The sequence below is a fragment of the Patella vulgata genome, chromosome 1 (assembly GCF_932274485.2).
Source record: "Patella vulgata chromosome 1, xgPatVulg1.2, whole genome shotgun sequence".
NCBI lineage: Eukaryota > Metazoa > Mollusca > Gastropoda > Patellidae > Patella > Patella vulgata.
Genome location: NC_065879.2, coordinates 18,959,426 through 18,985,106, shown reverse-complemented (window position 1 = coordinate 18,985,106; position 25,681 = coordinate 18,959,426). Strand labels below are relative to the sequence as shown.

Below are 25,681 nucleotides of genomic sequence, written 5' to 3'. Positions count from 1 at the left end.
AAGAAGTAAACAGTCATGAAATATGGTGCTCGCTTACTAAAATTACGTCACTGCCTATAGATTCCTTTGACCAGGCCTATGTCCGACAGAATTATGGCTAAACCTGGAAATTGTATACAAAGTTTTTTTTAAGATTGATTTTAGTAGCCTTGGGTGTTCTCTTTCAGAATCTGCCGAGTGAATCTCGGTCACCCTTGGGCGTTTTGAGAAATTCAAGATGGTATCTAAGACGACCGCCATTTCAAATAATCCACTATAACTTCCATAGTATTTAGTCTAGAATGATAATTTTGGTGTCTAACCGTGTGTTTTGGGGGTCAAGGAATACACTGAAATCGTTCATTATATTGTGGGGTGATTAGATGATAGTAACATCAAACATGCGAGACAATGGTCTTTTAACTCGTCAGCGGCGGTTGGGGGCGATTATTTCACCAAACCAAACCATATCTAGGGGTATACAGTATTTTGCGCTTTTGCTGTCGCAGGTTAGAGCCAGAAACACAAGTAAAGGATTAAACTGAATATTACCTAGGTTTGTGGAGGTTATGTTCGTGTTTTGCGGGTAGAATTTGGTTATTTTAAATGTTCAACAAACAGCTTGTGCCTCCCTTTGCAGGACAGACGAGTGTGGCCCTGGAGCCCCTGATAGGCATGTATGTGGTGTTAACGTATCGCCCCACACTGATCAGCAGTGAATTTTTCGCTAGGCCGCTACAATCACAGATATTACTCTAGACTCGTAATTATCTCTAGATCTAGTTTGTTTTGGTGAAATAATGGCCCTCAAAGGCCGATAACGAGTTAAAGGGCCATATTGTCTGATATTTTGGATTTTACTATCATCTAATCACCAGACAACATAATGAACGATTTCAGTGTATTCCTTTGGCACAAAAATTATCATCCTAGAATATATACTATGGGAGTTATAGGGGATTATTTGAAATGGCGCTCGTCTTGGACGCCATCTTGAATTTCTCAAAACGCTCAAGGGTGACCGGGGTGAAATTCACCCGGCTGATTCTGAAAGAGAACACCCAAGGCTACTAAAATCAATCATAAAAAAACCCTTGTATACAATTTCCGGGGATCACCATGGCTAAGTTCATCCAGATTTTCCGGCTTGGTTCCCCCTTGTCAGTGATGCAGGACGGAGGGCCTGACAAGGACAGCTGTCTAGTCTTTCGGATGGGACGAAAAACCGAGGTCCCATGTACACATTGGCGTGCGCGTAAAAGATCCCTTGACAGTTGGAATTTGATATAAGAATAGGCTGTAGTGCCGCTCTCCGGGCAAAATTTCCATCATAGCACACTGTATGGCGTATGCCCGTCTTCATTAGCCCAGTTCGGAGCAGAAGTTGGACGTTAAACCCCATTTCATTTGTATACAAGGTTCATTCGAAATATTAGGTTTGGGGAAACGGTCAACCCCCTTCATTATTTTTCTTCAGATGATTGTGACATGTTGGGCGCTGTGGTAAATTATGAGTAATACCATCGGAATGATAAAAAGTTATAGATTAAAGGAGCTAAATCGCTAACATTTGGGACCTAGAAATTCACAAAAGTGGGTCGCAACGCATATAATACTGTAATATCAATGTATATAAACTGATTTACATTTAATGGTTTCCGTTTTTACTCCAATTTCAAATCAGTTATGTTCGGCGAAATAAGTCAGCAATCTCAATCGAGTGCAAATTTCTAGCGTCTAGTTAATCTAGTCTACATAACTCCATTTGATTTGGTGCAATGTGTCTAGCCTCGTCCCTCTCAATACAACTGGGGCTGAAGCGCATTATGGTACACGATTCGTGTACCAATGTTAAAAAAATTATTTTATCTTAAATATCGAATATCAGAAGCTCATCTTTTCCCGGTAAGTTTACATCATCAATGTTGATTTAAATTGACCAATAATTCGTGTTTTCGATGTCGAAGATTTTGGAGGATTTTGAGTTACGGACTTAGGTCCTTTAAGAAATGTCATGGATTTAACATTGAGGTCAATGGGGAGATAATTTCTAGCCTGAACCCCGATTCTTCAAAATGGAGGCAGACCACCATTTAACTTCACCATCTCGGTAAACAAATGTTGTTGTTGTTAGTTAGTTGTATTTTAGGTCCGCTTCCACCAAGGTGATATCGCAGACAATAACATGTTATGTATTCAAGGTGCAATAATTTACAATGTGAAAATTAGGTTTTTATATATATGTACAGAAGACAATAGATAACAGAAAGAGACATGAGATAACAGGTGCAAAGAATAAATATTCATGATTTTGAGGCGAAGGAATAACAGAGTTATCAGGCTGGTTACGGTGATATGTACGGCGGATAGTTCCATACAAATTTCTCTATCTGTAATGAAAGGCATTCACCCCAATGAAAATTTTGGGAAAAGTTGGAGCCAGCCAAAGTGGCCAGAATTAACATTGAAGTCAGTGGGGAAATTAATGGCGGTCTGCCTCCTGTATGTAAATTGGATAATATGATCACCAAATTGTTAGAAAATGTGATATATGACATTTTGATAATAAAAAAGGTGGAATGGTAAAATTTTTAAAAAATTGACAAATTTGTGAGAGGAATTTTAGTCCAAATTTTGTGATTTTTAGTCTTTAAAAACTTTTCAAAATTAGTGGAAAAAATTTGAAAGTATAATTTTTACCTTTAGTGCATCATAATTATGATAAGTTTGCTGAAATTCTTCAGATTACCCCTAATATTGCTGTCAAAATTTAATTATTCATGCATGTCTTTATTTTCATTGTTAAATAACTTAGAAAGGATCCATGTTTGTCAGATACTGAAAAGGCATCAATATTTTCACAGAAATTTGAAAATTAAGAAAATTTAGTCTAATTATGTACTGCTGAGGTATTTTAGAATTTTTAAAACATGAGTGAACTGCATTTTGCTGCCGTGATCCTTTGGCTTAACACAATTTTAACGTTTTAAAACCCGAAATTGTTGCATTTCCCTTCTCGAGAAATTTCTATGTGTTCATACTGAAATATTCCCATTTTTTAAAGAATGTAATGCTTTCTGACCCGTTTATTAGGGGGGTTGGTTATCGCCTAAATACGGCATTTGTTTTACATTATCAATCCATATTTTAATAAATGATTCATACTTTCTTACAAGTACCTGTATTTATATGTATGTATATAAGCCTAGAATAGAAGAACATGGCTATTAGCCATATTCCTTCAACAGTATTACTTATGTGGACACAAGTTGGATTTGTTACTACAGTGACATTTTTTGGGGGTGGGCTTTCAGGTTTCATTATAGTTCCTTACAGTTACCTTCGATGCAACCAATTTGCAGCTTGTCTTCTTTGTATACTGGCCAAGATTTCTAGAAATAAATGCCTTTCATCTCACACTTTCCAAGAAAAGGGCAAATATTGGCATTTTGAGACATTCAAAGTGTAAAAACGGGACCATTTTGTAGAAAAAGGTAAAAAAGAAAGTCAGTTTTTGAAACATATTCCAATAATTTGAATATTTTGACGTGACTTGTTTGAAGCTCTTTAAAGCTTTTTGCAGAACTCATATGTTGACAAAATTAAGAAAGAATCTTAAATTTTAGAACAAAAGGCGCATGGACCCGGGCTGCAACCGGGTATACAAAACAGCACATAACTTTAAAGGGTCATCTGTATTATTTCACCATCTCGATCTAGTTCGTCTATTTATAGCAATTCTCTCTGTCTCTTTTCTCCACTTTTGTATGCCCATTTTTGTTGATTTTTAGGTCTAGAATGGACGAAGAGGGTTAGAATAAACAGGTTTAGGTAAATATTCATGATTTTGAGGCGGAAGGATAACAGGGTTATCAGGTTGGTTAAGGTGATATGTACGGCGAATAGTTACATGTTTATAGTATGCTTCTTCAAGTTTGTGTATCTCAAAATTGTGGTGGTCAACCTTATACAAATTTTAGTGCTAAGACAGGACCATTTGTTTCTCTGTCTGTAGTGAAAAGCATTTAACATTGAAGTCAATGGAGCAAATTAATGGTGGTCTGTCTCCAAATGGGATATGATTGTCTCCCTTGGCACAGTAGATCATTAATTTCCTCATTGTCTCCTCTAATGTTAGGGGCAAGGTAAAGTGACACCATTACTCACAGACCATTTTGTTTACTACCACTTTTAAACTCATCTTGTGATCACGGAGGCGTAAATGTATGGTGAAAATATCGCAAAATGTCCAACAAATGCGGTTACACCTACAAGAATTATTTAAACTTTCTGACGTTACTTATCACACTCAACTATTGTCCCGTGGTGTGTACAACAACCGTCAAGACTCGCTTTTTCAATTTACCTCTATATTAATGTAATACGCATTTCATTACGTTAGGTATATACTCGTATGTGCTTAGCCATTTTGTTATTTCGTCTCCGCCTTCTTCTCCAGTGACTGTCTGTTGACATATCACTGAAGCACGAAAAAATCGCCAGGTTGATCGAACCTCCTGACGGAATACAAATCGAGGGAAATCAATTATTTACATCTACATATATATTTTTAACCAGCGGCTGCCAGGCAGGATACGCCAACATTTTCGAGAGATGGATAGAAAACAAGCTAACAAGAAAGTGATTTTTCCTACAATCGTGGGCCATAATTCAGGAAATTACAATTCGATATGCGCAAATGGACACAGATCACTAAAGATTTCCCCATTGACTCCAATGTTAATTCTCGTATCTTAGACCGGCTCTAACTTTTTCCCAAATTTTCGTTGGGTAGAACGCTTTCTACCACAGATGGAGCAACATGTGGCAACCACTTGCCCAAAAGCACGTATGAGGTTCTTCATGAAAAACTTGAGATACACAAGCTGGAAGTAGAGACAAGTAAACATGCAATTTCAGGCCCTACATTTCAACCTAACCAACCTCTCAACTCTTGTATCCTTCCGCATCAAAATTATGAATATTCACCAAAACCTGGCAGAAAATGTATTTTCAAACCCTTTTCCTCGATTCTACACCAAAAAGTCAACAAAAATCGCCATGCAAAAGGGGGAAAAAGGAAAAGGGAGAGGAAGACTAAAAATAGCTTTGGCCCTTGTTTCGTGGGTGACGGCGTAGGAATATTTGGTGATCTGTGTCCTATATAGGGGTGAAACTTCAGGTATCACCAAAAGGCCCTTTTTATTTCCTTCCCATGTGTTCTGGCAACATGCCGGTGAAAGAAAATCAAAATCAAAGAATAACTGTAAAAATGATGGCCCTTTAAGTACACATGCTGCTTTATGTACACTGGTGCATCTCAGGTCCATAGGCCTTTTGTGCTAAAATTTAAAAATCTTTCTTATTAAAGGCAGTATCTGAGTTCTGTGAAAAAATTAGACAAGTTACAAAGAAACTACATAGAAAACACTCATAATTTGGAATTTTTTTCAAAAATATAATTTTTTACTGCCATGTGATGAAAAATGTACAAAATTTACATGTAGCATCTCTCAAAATACCAATAATTTTCCACTTTTTTAAATATCCGGACGGACAAGAAATATATTTTTAGAATCTGTGGATAATATGCAAACAGAAAAAATGCAAACCAGTTGCAATGATTGTAATATTAGAGATCTATACTGAAACATGTATGCCTACCCCCTGAACATGCCACTGATTGAATTAATCTATTCTATGGTTGCAGAACTTACATTACCAAAGGAATCTGTCTAACAGCTATGTTTTACCATCCCTGGCTAACATATGCACATATAAACTAAAATAGGTGCAATAAATATGAATTATGGTTAAAAATAGGCCTTGATGAATGAAAAAAATGCCATATTTGGTCTATAATCACCCCTCTCTAACAGAAGGGTCACAGAATACACAATTTTCACAAATTTGGGAATATTTCAATGTTTCCAACATCTCAAACCTCAGAGGCATATTACAAATTTGTATTGCAATCCTTGTGCTGAAGCAAGATGTCTGGAACTTTATATTAATTTCCTGAAAAAAGAAGTCAAAAAAGTAGTCATGACAGAGTTGACAACATAAAAAGAGGCCTGAAAAGGAGAAAAATTAACATTTTATTGTTTTATAGGCAACATAAATGCAGCAAACACCACAAATGCTGGATTTTGATAAGAAAATATTGAACATTAAACTGACATTTACACATCTACACCAGTTTTATATCTGGGTCTGGTCTCATTGGCCTGAAATGCCTCAGGGTTCTACGTTTGACTCTGAACAAATAAGGGTTAGAAATCCTTGAAATGCACAATTAAGATCAATGACATGTCAACACAGGTGCATTTAAATCCCTCAAAACACATTAATAGAAAAGGGTGGGGTGGGGCATTTATTGCCTCTCTAAACAGAATGATGGAGTAAAAAATGTCTAGAAAGGCTGGGATATTGCTTCCTACATGAAGGAAATGCAAGAATTTAATGTTTCAAAGAAGAAAAAAATGCTTATTCTGGGTAAAATAGTGGCAAAATTGAGCCAACCCCTGTTTTGAACATTTTGTACAAACCCATCTGCTGTACATTATTAACTCAGTGTTACCAATTTTCAATTTTCTGTAGGAAAGCTGGAGCTATTTCTAAACCTGACAAACATGTAGATCCCACCTAAGTTATATTAGCAAAGAAAATATGGGCATTTTTAGACATTTTGACTCATTTTAGTAGTCATGAAAATATTAAGATTTTTTGTGAATATTCCTGATCTTTAGACAAAATTTGGTGAAATTTCAATACTGTTTACTTTATCTGTGCTTTCTGAGACTGAATAAGCCAACATTGGGCATTAGAATATTTTACTTACTGTTAAAAATTCAATAAAAATTGAAAATTGAGAAATTTGCAGTAAAATCACAATTTTTCTTCAAAAGGAAAAGGGAGAGTAAGACTAAAAATAGCTTTGGCCCTTGTTTCGTGGGTGACGGCGTAGGAATATTTGGTGTTCTGTGTCCAAATATCGAAAAGGAACTTAATGAACGGCAGCCATTTTGTCTGTCAATTTTGGGCCGATTTTCACGAAATTCAAACTCAGTCGTCCTTAGGGTGTAACGGTGATATAATAATATGGTTTTTTTTAATCGGATAAAAATTATGACCTATATAGGGTCCACAAGCTAAAAACGCGATTTTTCGTACAATCAGGGGCCATAATTCAGGAAATTACGGTCCGATATGCGCGAATATCGAAAGGAACCGAGATCTTTGGGTTATAGACTTACATTTCAAGTTTCAACAAAATCGGATAAAAATTGTGACCTCTATAGGGTCCACAACCTTGATATACCATTTTCTTACACGCTTTGGGAACGAAAGGCGGCCATTTTCTCTTTAAATTTTGGGCCGATTTTCACGAAATTCGAATTCAGTCGTCCCTAGGGTTTAACGGTGATACAATAATATGTTTTTTTAAATCGGGTAAAAATTATGACTTCTATAGGGTCCACAAGCTAAAAACGTGATTTTTCGTACAATCAGGGGCCATAATTCAGGAAGTTACTGTCCGATATGCACGAATATCGAAAGGAACCGAGATCTTTGGGTTATAAACTTACATTTTAAGTTTCAACAAAATCGGATAAAAATTGTGACCCCAATAGGGTCCACAACCTTGATCCATATTCTTACACTATTTGTGAACGAATGGCGGCCATTTTGTCTGTCAATTTTGGGCCGATTTTCACAAAATTCGAACTTAGTCTTCCTTAGGGTGTAACGGTGATATAATATAATGTTTTTTTAAATCGGATAAAAATTATGACTTCTATAGGGTCCACAAGCTAAAAACGTGATTTTTCGTACACTCAGGGGCCATAATTCAGGAAGTTACAGTCCGATATGCACGAATATTGAAAGGAACCGAGATCTTTGGGTTATAAACTTACATTTCAAGTTTCAACAAAATCGGATAAAAATTGTGACCCCTATAGGGTCCACAACCTTGATATACCATATTCTTACGCTATTTGGGAACGGCGGCCATTTTGTCTGTCAATTTTGGGCCGATTTTCACGAAAATTCAAATTCAGTCATCCTTAGGGTGTAACGGTGATATAATAGAACGGTTTTTTAAATCGGATAAAAATTATGACTTCTATAGGGTCCACAAACTAAAAACGTGATTTTTCGTACAATCAGGGGCCATAATTCAGGAAGTTACTGTCCGATATGCGCGAATATCGAAAGGAACTGAGATCTTTGGGTTATAAACTTACATTCCAAGTTTCAACAAAATCGGATCAAAATTGTGACCTCTATAGGGTCCACAAGCTAAAAACGTGATTTTTCGTACAAACAGGGGCCATAATCCATGAAGTTTCGATCCGATACATGCCAATATCGAAAGCAGCCGAGATCTTTTGGGGATAATCCTATATTTCAAGTTTCGTCGAAATCGGATAAGAATTGTGACCTGTAGAGAGTCCACAAACAATTGTGTCCGGACGGACAGGGGCGACGGCATAATACGTCCACATGAAAATGTGGGCGTATAAAAAAACCCTAACCGTTGCATTTTCTTTCTGATCACCCATTAATTACAATCCGTACCTCCGAAAGCGGTGCAAATGACCTTCACCCTTTACAGGCATTACTCCTCGTTCAATGAGTTTTTGGCTCAAGTTTATAATTTGCTTTAATATGTGTCATATTATGTGGCATACTGTTTGACACATATCAGTAAGAGTATGTTGCATGTATTTGTTGGTGAAGTGTAACTTATGAAATCTAAATTGGCTGTGCCGGACTATTGCCATATTTAGGGTGACCCACCATAAATAAATATCTCCATATATCTCGACAATTTCGCCACAATATTTATATATATGCCAAGCCTCAAATCAGTTTCACACAATTATAGTCACTAAATAAACGATCATGTTGTACTTAATAAGCTATGACCATTAATCATCTATTAATAATAGACTGAAAACTGGTTCCATGTGTCGTCCATAACATCCAGACACTTTTGAGTAAAAGATAGGTTACGTGCCCTTGTTTTGAAATTAGAGTCGCTTAACCAGTCTATCGACCATTCTAAGGCTGATTGACAGGTCGGGATAATCAAGACTACTTTTTTACGAAACATAACAGAAAGCTAGAACAAGAAATTGAATTAAGAAATGAGCACTTTAGCTAGCTCAACAATTGTTTTAAGAAGCTTGTAAAAGTAAAATGAAACTACTGCTAGTATCATGTTCCTGTCTAACCCGAGTGTTTCAGAGATAGTATTTGTACTAAACCAAAAGATGCCGCTCTTAACGGTACAGTTAATGATAAAGCGATTTAAAAAATGAAACGAACGTAATTTCTAAATCTGCTGTAATTTTACGGCTATTCAAAATCGTCAACAATAAATTTTTTACGGCTGTAATAGTTGATAGATTTGTAGAGAATTGCACGTGCAAGGGCTATTTATAGTATCATACTGTCAGAAAGTTGGCCTCGACACGGCGAATGTGCACGCTTCAGTGGTAGTCTCGAACTATCAGCGGTTGACTGTATTTCTGTAGGTGCATGGGCCACCCTACCATATTCGCTGCAGAACTCCTAGAAGGTGTCATTTGGCCTCCAAATGTCAACAATTGAACATACATTATGCAAGAGCTAAATCCGCCTATTGTAGGTCCTTCTTTAGGCCTGAAATGTTATATAAACTATTAATTAGACATTAATTAACGTATCCAGACCATAATCAACTCTCGGTGTCAACGCTAGCCTGCGATAATTGTTGGATTATGATCCGATTTGCTGCATAACTTTCCCTTTCCTTCTCGATTTAACGAGTAAATGGATAATCGAGACTATGATTTTTGTCGTACCGACTTTAGTAATGAACTTTATATGGCTTATTTCTCGGTTCATAGTAGATCAATTTGATTGAAATTTTCAGCAAATTGCCTTTACATTATCTAGTTTTTAACTATTATAGTGAGAACTGCCAACTGGTTATCTAATCTCCCATAATGTATCTTTAAGAAATTTGGCAAAAACTTTATTTTGTGAATATTTTGAGAGAAATGATTTGTATGGAGAAAATTTAAAAGGTACAGTGGCATCATGTAGCATTGATGTCGTTTGTGATCGGATAGCCGATCTCTAGAGATGTGCGTCTTTTTTGAAAGATGGGACGAACTGTCAAAAAAGTTGATAGGCCTACATGTGGTTTCGTCGTCAAGTGATTTCAAATTCGTGGAATAAATTTTATTTTCATATTGGGATTATTGGTAAGTACACACCGCATTCTTGCATTGCATCTTATATTGTGGTGGTGTCCATTAAAAAAAGTTTTTAATGGCTTATCCTGTATTTTGTTTGGGACTACGCAACGCCACGGGGTTTCCGGGGTTGTTTTATCGGTGTTTGGTATTATGGCGGGGTTCGTGAGTTTGCCAGATCCCGGGGTTTGGTATTATGGCGGTATTAATTTTTTTTCTTTCCTATTCTATCCTCTGGGCCCCAGAGCCTACCTGGACTGGCTTTCCCCTTTCAATCCAACCAGCCCGGTAATACAACCCCGGCAAAATACGCCAAACCCCGGCAAGCCCGCCAAATACTAACTACCGGGGTCCCTGAATAGTATAAATAGAACTTCACTTTTTGAGTCCAACCAGTCTGAAGAGTTCAATATGAACGAAACTAGTTACATTACAAAACTTGGGATAACTGGAAGAATCGCCCATTTCTACCTTTTTATTACTCATCTCGCCATCCTTCCAGTTATGGCAAATTTCATGACCCCTGTCGGCAGTCGTGACTCCCTGTTCAACTCGGAATCCATTACTACATTAATGGAAGAAGCGCCATCGGCCAAAAGACAAAGAGTTAATTTTACTATCACAGACCAGTCAACTAATGTCAAAGGAGTAAATCTATCGGATAATAATATCCTACCTGCCTACAAAACAATGAGGAACCTAAGAAGCAAACTTGCTCGCTTACAAGTACAAGGCGACTTTCTAGAATCTTGCTATACAGCTAAGATCATACCTACTTCATTCAGGCCAAGAATTTACACTGTCAACACGATCTACCAAACTGAAGTCGCGGAATTTAGAGCCCGTGCCACGAAGGAATACTGCCTCACCATGATCAAAATCCACATTTAGAGCAAACCTGCCAGCAGATTAACAAAGATCTGCAAGAAGCTAAGTCCAAGCTTACCAGCTTATGCAACTCCGGCCAACTAAAGGAAGCAGAACAAGCCATTACGGCAGTGATTGAGAGAGAAATCTCCACGGGCAAATCGAGACTTCAACTGAGCCGATACGATCGACTCACTCTCGAGTCCCAAAAAGATGACCCATTCCAAGGGAAACATTTCCTCGGAAAAGGTCACATGTTCCATCCACCCGTAGACCTACAGCACGAGCCCCTCGGTTCAACCAGAACAACAAAAGGTAACTGTCCAGGTCCTCTTCTAGAAAAAGAATTCCAAACACCGAGTTCAACCAATCCAAGATCAACCACATGGTCCAAAAAATTGTTAAACATCTTAATTTTAATCAAAATAGTAATGATTGTCTTTAATAAAACTTCTAAAAATTACACCAAGTCGTTTGTTGTCAATTTGTCAAAGGTGGCGCTTACTACACCACAAAACTCCTAAACAAAGGACTCACCTTTAGCCATACACCCATTGGAACAGACCTTAGTAAAACACTACTAGATCTTAGAAACTTAATCCGCAAAATGAGAACCACCTATCACTTCGCGAAATCACCTTTAACGCCCCCAACCTTTCATTCTAAATTGGACCAAAAATTCACACCACGGAGCACCTGGACACCTAATCCAGATGCAAATCATAACTTAGAGATCTTCTTTAGAGTTATCAAACACCAATTATTCAACACAGAGATTATTAAATTCAAAAGGAACAACCTCTCTAAACTAGAAAGAGAGGCAACTTAAAACGAACTCCGATATTATCATCAAAAAAGCCGATACCCGTGAAGCCGAAAGACAACTTTCCAACACTGCCTTTTATCTGCCACTGGATGAGGACCCCACCTATGAATTCAATACTGAAATCACACTTTTCCTAACCAAAATCTACCAATCGGGACATATCACGGAAAACTCCTAAAAGGCCTCATTGTAGACGACCCCAAACCAGGCCGCTTCTACCTCCTACCCAAAATACATAAATCCTGTGAACCTGGCAAAGTTCCAGGCAGACCTATTGTAAGCGGGAATGGAACTCCCACGGAATTCATTAGTAGTTTCATAGATAAACATATCAAAGATTTCGTCCCTCGATACCCCAGCTACATCAGAGACACCACACAATTTATTCAAAGATTAGAAGACACCGACCTCACCCGAGAAACCGATGTCATTCTTGTCACTATGGATGTTACCTCCCTCTACACTAACATCCCCACCAACGAAGGCTTAAGAGCAGTCGCCAAAAGCATTCTCACATACTTAATCGCACTCCTAAAACTATGGTACCTACCGAAAACAACTTCGTTTTTAATAATAAACACTACCTTCAGATACTAGCATGGGGACCAAAGTAGCCCCCAGCTTTGCTTGTGTGTTCCTTAGCGAATTAGAACAAATTATGTTAGACAAAATACCATTCAAACCTTTAGTCTTTGTCCGGTATTAGATTTCCTCCAACTTATGAACACCTTCCACAAAACCATCAAGTTCACAGCCGAATACTCCACTCATAAAGTGGCGTTTCTTGACACTATGGTAAGCTTGAACCCTGTAACCAAAAAACTCTCATTTGACCTTTACTGTAAACTCACAGACACACACTCTTACATTTCCTACACATCATGCCACCCGCCACATATCAAACATAAGGGACCTTATAGCCAATTTGTTGGAATCAAACGTATCTGCACAAGCCGACACAGATTATATCAAACATACAGACAAACTGAAACTTTACTATCTCCAACGGGGTTACCCCAAGAGATATATTCAAATCAAACAGAACTTAAGCCGATTCAATTCAGAGGATAAATCTCCTAACAACTAAAACCACCGCGAGACCAACAAACGTCCAGTCTTTATCACATTGCAGATTTTAATCCTACTTCGATACACATTAGCAAAATCATCAAGGACAACTGGCATATTCTCCATAGCTCTCAGGATTGCCTCAGGGCCTTCCCCCTTCCCTGTCTTACAGCTTTTAGACAGAACCCTTCCCTAAAAGATCTGTTAACCTCAGCCACCATAAAAAGTCACACACAAAACCTCAAGTTAGTGGAAAAAGTTACGCATACCTAGACTCTATATGCAACTTACCTAATTGTCAATATTGCAAAACACTCAAACCAAGGACCACGTTCGATCTGTTCTACTCAAACTGGCAAAACGTACAAATCTACCTGTAACACGCACTCATTTTAATTCAGTTTTTAAAATACTTTTAATTCTCTAAATTAATTCTCCAAGGCAGCATGTTTAATGTTTAATGATTGATGTTTAATGATTGACTGAAAAATACAATAATAAAACAATAAATATCTGTTATAAATAAAACTAATATGACAGGTAGGGTGTACCTGTAAAGCCTTCTATTGGAATTCAAAACATAGCCTAGATAGGCCTAGCTTCGCACTGAGTGAGAAACATTAATTTGGCACTTGCAGTAGGACATAAATAGCTGTATGGCCGTCAGTTTGCAATTCAGGCCGTAGCCAAGATAGGCCTAGATCTGCACTGTGTGAGAAACGTTACTATGGAACTTGCAGTAAGACACAAATAATCAATAAGCCTTAAAATACTACAATAATGTATAATACTATAAATGGTAACAACATCGTGCGTGAAACAAAACATTTTAACAGAATTAGGACTTTGGGCATTACTGCGGCAAAACCCTTAAAACACTGGGCAGAGCAACACAGACTTGACTTATATAAAACTGGCTGTTTTGGGGGACATAATTTATGTAGCTGACCTTAAAGCAATAAAGGGTGTAAGCGTAAGGTGTGGGCCCTAGTTTGCATTGTTTCTCACCATTTTGTATGCTGATCTGGGCTCCAAGAAATCTACCAACAAATTTTAAGTCATGGCGTCTCTCCATGCAGACACAACAGCCTCGATTATCAAGACTTAAATATGACTAAACAAATTACATTAAATTTAGACTGGGCAATCAGGTATCTGTTACAGAAGCTCGCGCAAAATATTGGTCTCGTACAAATTTCGCACTTAAAAAATATTGCGAATTACATGTGTGGAACGAAATAAGAATTTGCGTCTTACACCGGCCTCCTAATCGTAAATGATCAAGAAGCGATTACCTAAAACAGGTATTGAAAGCAAATTGTAATAGCGATATCTAACGAAGTTTATAACTCTTAATCCATAAACCCAGAATACATTCTTAAAGGTAACTTAAACATATTTACAGTTATTACTACATTACTATTACATGAAATACCTCACATAATCTCAGTCACACTATTTCCAAACAGTCTAGTGAACTTAGCTATCAATCTCAAAACATATTAAACCTCTTTCCAAACAGTCGAGGAATAATTTTGCCAAGGTAACACTATTTCCAAACAGTCTAGTGAACTTAGCTATCAATCTCAAAACATATTAAACCTCTTTCCAAACAGTCGAGGAATAATTTTGCCAAGGTAACACTATTTCCAAACAGTCTAGTGAACTTAGCTATCAATCTCAAAACATATTAAACCTATTTCCAAACAATCGAGGAATAATTTATAGACCTCAGTCTATCTAATAGGGACACAATATTCTGATTATACTTAACAAATAGAACACTTTCTTACATAAAATTCTATTCATCATATTTGCATGTACAGATAAACTTAGACTTTAGAGTTTCAAAACATAGTCTTTTGCCTACCCAAGCATTTAAACCCATAATGAAAATACTAACTATTGGGTTTTGGGGTCATTTACATCCATGGAATTTAAAATTCTGATTCTAACAGCAAGCATAACTTATTTACAGGACGGTTTACTGTATTTGTCCAAGTCTTAACAGTGACAACTCTAACAAGGCCATTTTTGTCGGGGTGAACCTTAACCACACGCCCTAAGGTGTAGGAACTTCTTATATTTTCCTCCACAATTAATACAATATCATTTAGGGAGACATTTCTTTTCGGTGTCAGCCACTTTTGCCTCTCCTGTAGCAATTGCAGGTACTCTGTGGACCATCTTTTCCAAAAGATATCTGCCAAATATTGGATTTGACGCCAACGCCTTCTAGCAAAATTGTCCTTTTTGTCAAAGACACCAATAGGAAGTGATTCCCCAGCTCGCAACAACAAAAGGTGATTCGGGGTCAATACGTCCAAGTCATTTAAATCGTGGGATAGTTTTGTAATTGGGCGCGAAATTCATAATTGCTTCCACTTCACACAAAAGAGTCTGAAGATTTTCGTCATCCAGTGGTATTAAACGTTCACAGAGCAATCAGTATAAGATTTTTCGGACAGAGCGAATTAATCTCTCCCATACACCACCAAAATTTGAACCTGACGGAGGATTAAACTCCCATTTTATGTTCTGCTGTAACAGTTCTTGACCAATTTTGGACAAATTCCACTTTTCAATCTCTTCGCGCAATTCACGTTCAGATCCTACTAGATTTGAACCATTTTATGTTCTGCTGTAACAGTTCTTGACCAATTTTGGACAAATTCCACTTTTCAATCTCTTCGCGCAATTCACGTTCAGATCCTACTAGATTTGAACCATTATCACTGACGAGGTACTGCATAGGCCCTCTGCGTGCTATAAATCGTCTTATAGAGTTAATACCAGAGACAGTATCTAAATTAAAAGACATCTCTAAATGAACAGCACGTGATGCGAGACATGTAAATATAACTCCATATCTTTTTACAGTTGAACGAATTGCTTTACTTCTAGAGGACCAAAGAAATCCATTCCAACACGCGAAAAGACGGGTTCGTCAGGTTTAAGTCTTTCCTGTGGTAAATTAGCCATCTTTTGCTCCACAATTTTGGCACTATATATATTTCCGACACAGAACACACTTTGACAGCAAATCTTTAACCAAGGCAGGACCATGAATAATCCACAGTTTTTGACGAATCCTTGACAAAACAGTGACCCTACCTAAGTGACCTACAGCTAGATGGGTGGACCGAACTATCAAATTTGACACAAGTGAATTTTTAGGAAGGATTTAGGATGTTTAGCATCGTAAGAAAGTTCAGACAGAATCAACCTTCCTCCAACTCTCAATAATCCATCACACAAAATAGGGTCAAGTCTCTTTAATGTACTACTCTTCTTGACACTTTCTCCTTTTTTTAATAACTCAATCTCCTCTCTAAAACTCTTACTCTGAATAAAGCGAAAAAGACTTTTCTCTGCTCTTTAGATATCTTCTAAAACCAAGGGACGATTAGTCTTCGTAACATCCTGTGCATTAATGTCTGCTGTGACCTTCACCTGTAGGTGGGCTTGGTCTAAAACACCATATTTTAAAGCTGTGGCGACTTCCTTTCGTTTACTCGCTCTTTCTCTAAGAAAATCAAAACAAATCAATAGACGAGCGACAATCCGTTTTAATTTCGACCAGCTTGAAACACGTGTAAGCAAACGATCGGTTGTTGAATTAGGGACACCAAACGTAGCTACTGTAACAGCCTTCTTCAATTCGGGATCGGTTTCTGAAAGAGATTCGGTTGACAGATGTTGAATAGGCCATTCATTTTTGGGTTTATGTAAGAACAAAGGTCCATGTAACCAGCGATTCACATTATTAGTGTTTCGTACAGATATGTCTCGGGAAGCCAAATCTGCAGGATTCTCCTTGGTACCAACGTAATGCCACTGTGACACTTTACTTCCATCTCGGATAGCAGCTACTCGATTGGCGACAAATGTTAGGAACCTTGTACTTTCATTTTGAATGTATCTCAATACCGACATAGAATCGGTCCAGTAGAACAGCTGATCAATATTAATCTCTAATTCCTTTAGGATCATATTGGTAAGTTTAACAGCTATGGTTGCAGCCGTTAGCTCCATTCTTGGGACAGTTATCTTCTTTAGAGGTGCTGCACGAGACTTGCCAAACAATAGAGAGCAGTGAATTTTACCGGAACCATTTACCAAGCGAACATAAGAGACCATTCCATAACCAGTATCGCTACTTGCATCTGCAAATGTATGGAGTTGACAGGAAACAACATTTCCAAAATTTTCTGGTTTATAACACCGTCGTATGACAAACTCCTGGAGGGTCGGGAGATCTTCCAAGAAATTCTTCCATCTCTGCAGTTCTGTAGGAGGTATTTCGTCATCCCATCCCAAATTTAGACGACATAGATTTTGGAGTATAGATTTTGCTGGAAGTATAAAAGGTGATATTAAACCAAGGGGGTCGTATATGGACCCTACAGTCGACAAAATACCACGTCTAGTTGGCGGCTGTACCTTTAGGTTAATTTTAAAACGGAAGACATCTTTTTCTACCATCCATGTTATACCCAGAGCTCGCTCCACGGGGAGTTCTTCACAATCCAAAATTTAGTTCTCGGACCTCTTTGGCTCTATGATCCGTAGGCACTGACGATAAAACATCACGACAGTTAGAAATCCACTTTACTAAATTAAATCCACCCTTGGCACAGAGTGAACGTAAATTTTTGACAAGTTATATCATCTCAAGCTCATCATCTAAGGACTTCAGACAGTCATCCACATAAAAGTTTCTCAAAACAGTATCAATCACTGATGAATTATAATTATTCACATTGTCAAACGCGGTTTGTCTGAGAGCTAGATTTGCACATGACGGTGATGACACAGCTCCAAATAGGTGAACAGCCATTCTATAGTCAACAGGTCTTGAGTCCAAATTGCCATCAGGCCACCATATGAAACGTAAAAAATCGCGATCGCACTCCGGCACACGTACTCGATAAAACATAGACTCAATATCACCCATGACCGCAATAGTACCTTGGCGGAACCGTAACAGGACCCCTATTAAACTGTTCATCATATCTGGTCCTTGTAACAGTTTTTGATTTAGAGATATACCTTCAAACAGCATTGCACAGTCAAATACCACCCGAACTTGACCTGGTTTATTTTCGTTAAAGACACCGTGATGAGCAGTATACCATATCTTTCCTTCTTTTCCATCTAATTGATTTTCCGGTACCCTTTCCGCGTAACCTTTTGATAAAGGTTTATTCATGAAGTCATTATAGTAACCAGAATACACAGGGTCTCTCTTTAGTCTATTGCGAAGGCTAAAAAGACGACGTTCAGCTTGGATTTGATTATTGGGTAACAAAATTCGAGAATCTTTAAAGGGTAATGCAATTGAATAGTGTCCATTTTCAAACTGAATAGAATTAGTAGTCTTTTCAATAAACAACTTATCATCTTGCGAATTTTCCTTAACGTCATTTTTTGCACTTTCCGGGAAATCATGATTAAAAATTTGTTCTAATACTCTTTTTAAGTGCTGTAAATCGGGAATGGCAAGAATGTCTATAGAATTCACAGGTAGTCACATGTCCCTCATCAAATTCCAAATGATCCAACCAAAGGCAGTACGTGTGGCATTGGGGCTCCCGACGGTCCGGATTTAAGCTCTAAAACTGAATAGGCATCTGGTACATTGTTTCCTATCAACAAACCTATCTCGGCCTTAACAACTGGTAAATTAATACCACTTAAGTGGAGCCACTTACAAATATCATCATTAGTAGGTATGTGATCATTCGTAACAGGCAAACAATCTTTTGTATACAATTCTGGCAAATCAATTTCACTATTTAAAGACAAATCACAAACTTGCATATTTTTAATAGCATAACAATTTAGAGCAAAAACAGAACCCATTGTCTTGATTGACAAATTTGTTAACTTTCCGAAACAACCTAGTTGGCACATCAGTTTTAGGGTACAAAATGATATACTAGAGCCAGGATCATAGAAGGCATAAGTTGTTACAGAATTAATACCATTTCTCATCTTTACTCGTACTGGTAAAATTGCCATTGTGCAAAAATTAGCCCCGGCCTCCATATGATGACCAGCTGATGAGACATGATTTTGACCCTCTTGAATTTGATTAGAATTATTAACAATATTTGGATGTAAAATCACATTGTGAAATTCATTACATTGAGGACATTTTGATTTTTTACTACAACGTTCTAAAACGTGACCTGGACGTAAACAACTAAAACATAACCTTGCCTGTCTTACAAAGTCAAATTTTTCATTGAATGCAAGAGCACTTAAAACCTTACAGACACACAAGGGATGCGATGGGTGTTTACAATACAAACAAGGCCTTTTATATGCTATATCATAAGGTATGAACTTATACTGATTTACAGGGAGACTTTCATGAGAGCGTGGGCTAGAGCTAGTTGCAAATGATCCTCTTGGTTGAATATAACTTGGTCTAGAATGACGACTTGCAGTCGATTACTACTACTACTACTACTACTCTTGGATCGGTCACCAGAAAGAGATAATTTTCCATAAGTAGGATCATTTGCCTTAGATGCCTCTGCTTTCACCAAGTTTACAAGTAGTCCGAAATGCACGCATCTTCCCTGTTCCTTGGTATTTTGATAAATGTTCCGCCATTTATCATGAATGTAATAAGGAAGCTTTTGAATTATCTTTTTCAGGTTTTCAGAGTATTCTAACACACGAATAGAATTATTTGACCTTAAAGCATGAAAACATTCCACTAAGAAAACTGACAAATCTTTCAGTCCCTTCGGGTCATCCGATTTTACTGTGGGCCACCAGCGGGCTTTCTCTACATATCTATTCGCGATCACTTCATCATCCCCGTACTTCTCTTCAAGGACTCTCCAAGCTGTACGAAAGGCTCTATCAGCTGGTAGGTGACTGTAGCTTTTAACGTCGTTATTGGCCTTATACCCTGTAAACTGGTCAAGATAATTTAGCCGTTCGTCATCGGTTTCACAGTTCGGCAGAACCACACTTTTAAATTGTCTTATAAACCTGTGGTAGTCCAATACATCCCCTTCAAAGGGGGTTACTCTTACTGTTGTTTTTTTTATTTGTCGAATCACAGACGTTAATGTTTCCTCAGTACTCTGCTGAGTATAAGGTCTCTGATCATATAAAGGTGTTTGCAATGTAGCGTAAAAATCTTGCGAGGGATAATCACCACCACCATTGGTAACTCTAGCTTGCGAGAGATTTCTGTTCTCACGAGTAAGTTCATGCTCCATCAACAACTTTAATTCCTGTTCCTTGAAGGATAATTCAAGCTTCACAGTATCTATTTCCCTCTGTTTATGAACGATATCTATTTTCGCAGCAAGTTTTTCATCAAAACTACCATTACAAGTGGGTCTGTGTAGATCAGGACGCAACGGAGAAATTGCACCATTACAAGCACCATCACTGGAACCGAACAGGGATTCAGATTTTGAAGTACCACTCTCCATCCTGAGCCCAACACAACAGGCTATCACAACATATAAGTCTATGTAGATCAAAGTCGCATCAGAGAAATTGCACCGCTACATCATAAGCACAACAGGGATTCTCATTTTGAAGTACCACTCTCCATTTCCCAACTTGGGCCCAGACCAGCAAAAATGTCAATGCATGTAACACGCACTCATTTTAATTCAGTTTTTAAAATACTTTAATTCTCTAAATTAATTCTCCAAGGCAGCATGTTTAATGTTTAATGATTGATGTTTAATGATTGACTGAAAAATACTATAATACAACAATAAATATCTGTTATAAATAAAACTAATATGACAGGTAGGGTGAACCTGTAAAGCCTTCTATTGGAATTCAAAACATAGCCTAGATAGGCCTAGCTTCGCACTGAGTGAGAAACATTAATTTGGCACTTGCAGTAGGACATAAATAGCTGTATGGCCGTCAGTTTGCAATTCAGGCCGTAGCCTAGATAGGCCTAGATCTGCACTGTGTGAGAAACGTTACTATTGTACTTGCAGTAAGACACAAATAATCAATAAGCCTTAAAATACTACAATAATGTATAATACTATAAACGGTAACAACATCGTGCGTGAAACAAAACATTTTAACGGAATTACGACTTTGGTCATTACTGCGCCAAAACCCCTAAAACGCTGGGCAGAGCAACACAGACTTGACTTACATAAAACTGGCTGTTTTGGGGGACATAATTTATGTAGCTGACCTTAAAGCAATAAAGGGTGTAAGTGTAAGGTGTGGGCCTTAGTTTGCATTGTTTCTCACCATTTTGTATGCTGATCTGGGCTCCAAGAAATCTACCAACAAATTTTAAGTCATGGCGTCTCTCTAAGCAGACACAACAGCCTCGATTATCAAGACTTAAATATGACTAAACAAATTACATTAAATTTAGACTGGGCAATCAGGTATCTGTTACAGAAGCCCGCGCAAAATATTGGTCTCATACAAATTTCGCACTTAAAAAATATTGCGAATTACATATGTGGAACGAAATAAGAATTTGCGTCTTACACTACCAACAACTGGACCTGTCACAGCAAGAATGTAATATACCTTCTCACCTGTAATGTATGTCACAAACAATATGTAGGCGAAACCAAAAGACTGTTCTGCATTGGGCTGAAGGAACACTATGCTGATATTACCCACAGGAGAGACACCCCAATCGCCTCCCACTTCCATTTACCCAGACATTCCAATCGAAACCTTGTCTATCAAATAATTAAACAACTTGGCACAGACCCTGAGCTATATACTTCTACTACCAATAGACGCACAATCGAATTACATTGGATTATAAGATTAAAAACCACACGGTATCAACGACAAAATCTGAACTTAGGCCCCCCCCCCTTTATTATCTTTGTTTTACAACCCTCCCCACTGGGTGTCCCAACTTTGGATCTTTTTTAGCCTCCCAACCCCACTTTAGGTGCCACCGTGCTACCTCTTTTATACTATTCCACGTTAAGTTACTTACTATTACGTCACAATACGATACCCGACGTCATAGCAACTCTTCTACCAAAATGGCCGCTTGCCACATCTGTGGGAAAGTCTTATCCAAGAAATGCCATGTCCTCCGACATCGAGACATGCGGCACCCAGGTTTACATGCGCCCTCTGCAGTAAATCCTACAGAAGGTCAGAATATCTTCAGAAGCATAACTGCAAGATAAGCGAGACCAGCTCCAGCAAGTCATCACCACCACTATAGGGGATCTAGGTACCACCAACCCGGCCATCAGTTTTTCCACGGAAACTGTACGTGTTGTATAACCCCTCACGTGTGGCCCCACTACAATCTACTACCAGATCCCACGCCACCTTACACCGTCAGGGGCACCGTTCCCATGTTTCAGAAACTGGGATCACAACATCTCCACGAGCCAGTTAGCAGCAGAAACTTGGGACACAGTCTGCTCCAGCCGCAGTGACATCTGGAGGAACAGAAACCCGTCCACTGACACGTTATTCAGAGTCAACAATGAACCACAACTGCAACAAGAACTCGAGCGAGACCCGACGCTCGCGTGCCAACTGACTCAACTTGATTTCGAACACTCCTCTTTTATTTCTGGTCTAATAAATTAATCATCTATATTATTTTTTTTCTTTCCTATTCTAGCCTCAAGGGCCCCAGACCCTACCCGGACTTGCTTTCCCCTTTAAATCCAACCAGTCTGAAGAGTTCAATACGAACGAAACTAGTCCCCTGGCTTTGCTTTAGGTTATTCCTCAATCTAGCCATAATACCGAACCCCGATATTTGGCACACTCATAAACCCCGCCATAATACCAAACCCCAGGATCTCGCCAACTCTTGAACCCCGCCATAATACCAAACCCCGGTAATACAACCCTTGGCAACCTCGCCATAATACAAAATCTCGGTAATACAACCCCGCCAAAATACGCCAAACCCTGGTAAAATAACCCCGGCAACCCCGCCAAATTCTTTTACCGGAGTCCCGGAATAGTATTAATAGAACTTCACTTTTTAAGTCCAACCAGTCTGAAGCGTTCAATACAAACGAAACTAGTTACATTACAAAACTTGGGATAATTGGAAGAATCGCCCATTTCTACCTTTTGATAAAAACATATATTTAGAGTTACATCCAAATCGGATAAAAACTGTGGCCTCTAGAGGGTCCACAACCTTGATATTGCATATTTTTACACTATTTGTGTATAAGGGGCGGCCCTTATGTCTGTCAGTTTTTGTCTGATTTTTTTACGAAATTCGAACTCAACCATCATTAGTGTATAACTGTGATAAATTCACTTTTTCTTTTTGTCTGGCTGTCTTGGTTCGATTTTCACAAAATTCGAACTCAACCACCATTAGGGTGTAACGGTGATGTACTAAAAAGTTTTTTTTTTTAAATCGGATAAAAATTGTGAGGTCTAGAGGGACCACAAGCTAAAAACGCGATTTTTTGTACAATCAGGGGCCATAATTCAGGAAGTTATGATTCACTATTCGCGAATATCGAAAGGATCAAAATTGTGACCTGTAGGCTGTAGAGTGTCCACAAGCTAAAAATGTGATTTTTCGTACAATCAGGGGCCATAATCCATGAAGTTATGGTCCGATAAATGCCAATATCGAAAGGAATCACGATTTTGGAGAGATAGACCTATATTTCAAGATTTGTCAAAATCGGAAAAACAAATTGTGACCTGTAGAATGTCCACAAACAAATTATGGACGGACAGGGGCGACGACAATATACATCCCCATGAAAATGTGGGCGAAAAAAAACCCATATACACTTGGATAAAGTTTATAATTTAACTAATACATGGAAAGATATGATCATAACCAGATTATTCTTCTAATAAGTAAGCTGTAGGTGACATTTCCTATTCCTGGAAAATAAACTACTTATAATGCAGTAATGATGGGTTGGTCTGTTGTCCATAGATACCACAACCTGCGTTTTACTTTGATTTGGCTGCCGGTGACACAGTTGGTGACGGAATTACAGGCTGAAATAATGAAAAGACAATGCGACATCAGTGAAATGCGGGCGTATACAAAAATGAAATGAAATGTCGTTTAACGTGGTACTGTTCTGCTCTGACTAGACTAATGAAGACGGGCATACGCCATACAGTGTGCTATGATGAGGGCACTTTTGCCCGGACAGCGGCACTATGGCCCACTGTTACATCGATTTCCAACTGCCAAGGGATCTTTTAGGCCTTTGCTAATGTATACACGATACCTTAGTTTTGCGTCCCATCCGAAAGACTAGACAGCACAAGGAAAATCCCAATGAACTTTCTCGTCCAATGTAGGGATCGAACACGCGAGCCAGCGTCTTACCCACTTAGCCACTGTGGCTCCGTCGGCGTATACAAACAAATCGGCACCAACGATTAGTAGTAACATGACTAAAACAGTATCTACGGTTACCCTGGGTCCTGTTTCTCGAAATCTTAACTAAAGATAAAATCCAAATTTTAGTAGATACTTCAATTTTGATTGGCTAAGAACTAAAATCAATCTAATATTATCCAATCAAATTACTAAAATTTGGATTTTATCTTACTTAAAATTTCGTGAAACCGGCCCCTGGTCGGCAACCATTAAAACAACCACCAACAGGTTAGCGAAAGAGTGGCATTTCGGATTCTGACTCATCCAAGCTCTTTTGGTCCCTAAAAAGGAGAATGCTATAGTAAAAGTTTAATTTTATTATTTACTAATAAGTTCACTGTATAACGCATTTCAGAATTCTTTTAATTTTTTGTTTTGTTTTTAGTAACAAATCGTAACAATTTCACCCGACAATTAATGAGCTGAAGCCAAATCATGTGACACGACAACATAGACAATACTCATGCATTTTCCATATTATCCGATATATGGCATCGACAGAAAGTGACAGCATGTCAGACAATGTTATCGCTATGAATGTTCTTCCATATCAGTACGAGCCTAGTTGTAAATGCCTGTGACGATGATGGTTCAGAACATTCTAGCGAAGTGTATATGTGTATATGGGTAAACGGTCATAATGTTGTGTTATTTTTTTACATCGAATTCAAATCATATTAATGTCATTAATTTAACGAATAAACCCCTATCTTTGCCCTAGCCACGTATCAGAGAAAATTGTTTCTGTCACACTATCATTTGCCGACTGCAATAATTTCGATATAAGGCCTACTGACGAGGAAGACGCTTCGAAAAGGTGATATTCCCTGTGTTATTTACATTTCGTTGCTAGGGTTACATCAGTCATTTCTATTGTTAGATATTGCAAGCCTGTCCGTTTCACACACTGACATGCACAGTGTTAATAACATACAACATAGTCATAGAAGGAGAACTTGATCACCATATTCCTTCAATCGATCAGGACCACGTTCCTAAGCAGATGACCCCAAAGGCTTCGAACAGAGAGAAGCATGTTTAGAAAGAGACTTTTTTGCGCGTCACCTCTTTAGGAAATTTAAAAAAATGACAAATTCTTCCATATTGAGTGTTGGTAGTAGTAGTACATCGCCAAGCAACGCAATTGTAATACTTTATAACTTGTGTCTCATCCTATTGTCATTTAATAAACAATAAAACATACACTTAAACATACATTATGCAAGAGCTAAATCTGTCTATTGCAGGTCTTTCTTTAGGCCTGAAATGTTATCTAAATTATTAATCTGGAAATGGAGACCGGTG

The 25,681-nt window shown here is 38.1% G+C and overlaps 1 protein-coding gene across 6 annotated transcripts in view; it reads right to left on the bottom strand.

Annotated features, from left to right (window-relative positions):
* Positions 1–23,761: 23,761 nt before the first annotated feature.
* Positions 23,762–25,681, bottom strand: part of LOC126808916 (uncharacterized) — a 131,647-nt gene continuing 129,727 nt past the window's right edge. For all 6 annotated transcript variants that reach the window (XR_007674818.2, XR_007674817.1, XR_007674819.1 and 3 more), the window contains one exon: positions 23,762–23,982. Coding sequence is in view for 3 of the 6 variants with exons in the window: in XM_050533986.2 (XP_050389943.1) it covers positions 23,935–23,982 (48 nt within the window). In the remaining 3 variants the exon portion in view is untranslated. The remainder of the gene's footprint in view (positions 23,983–25,681) is intronic.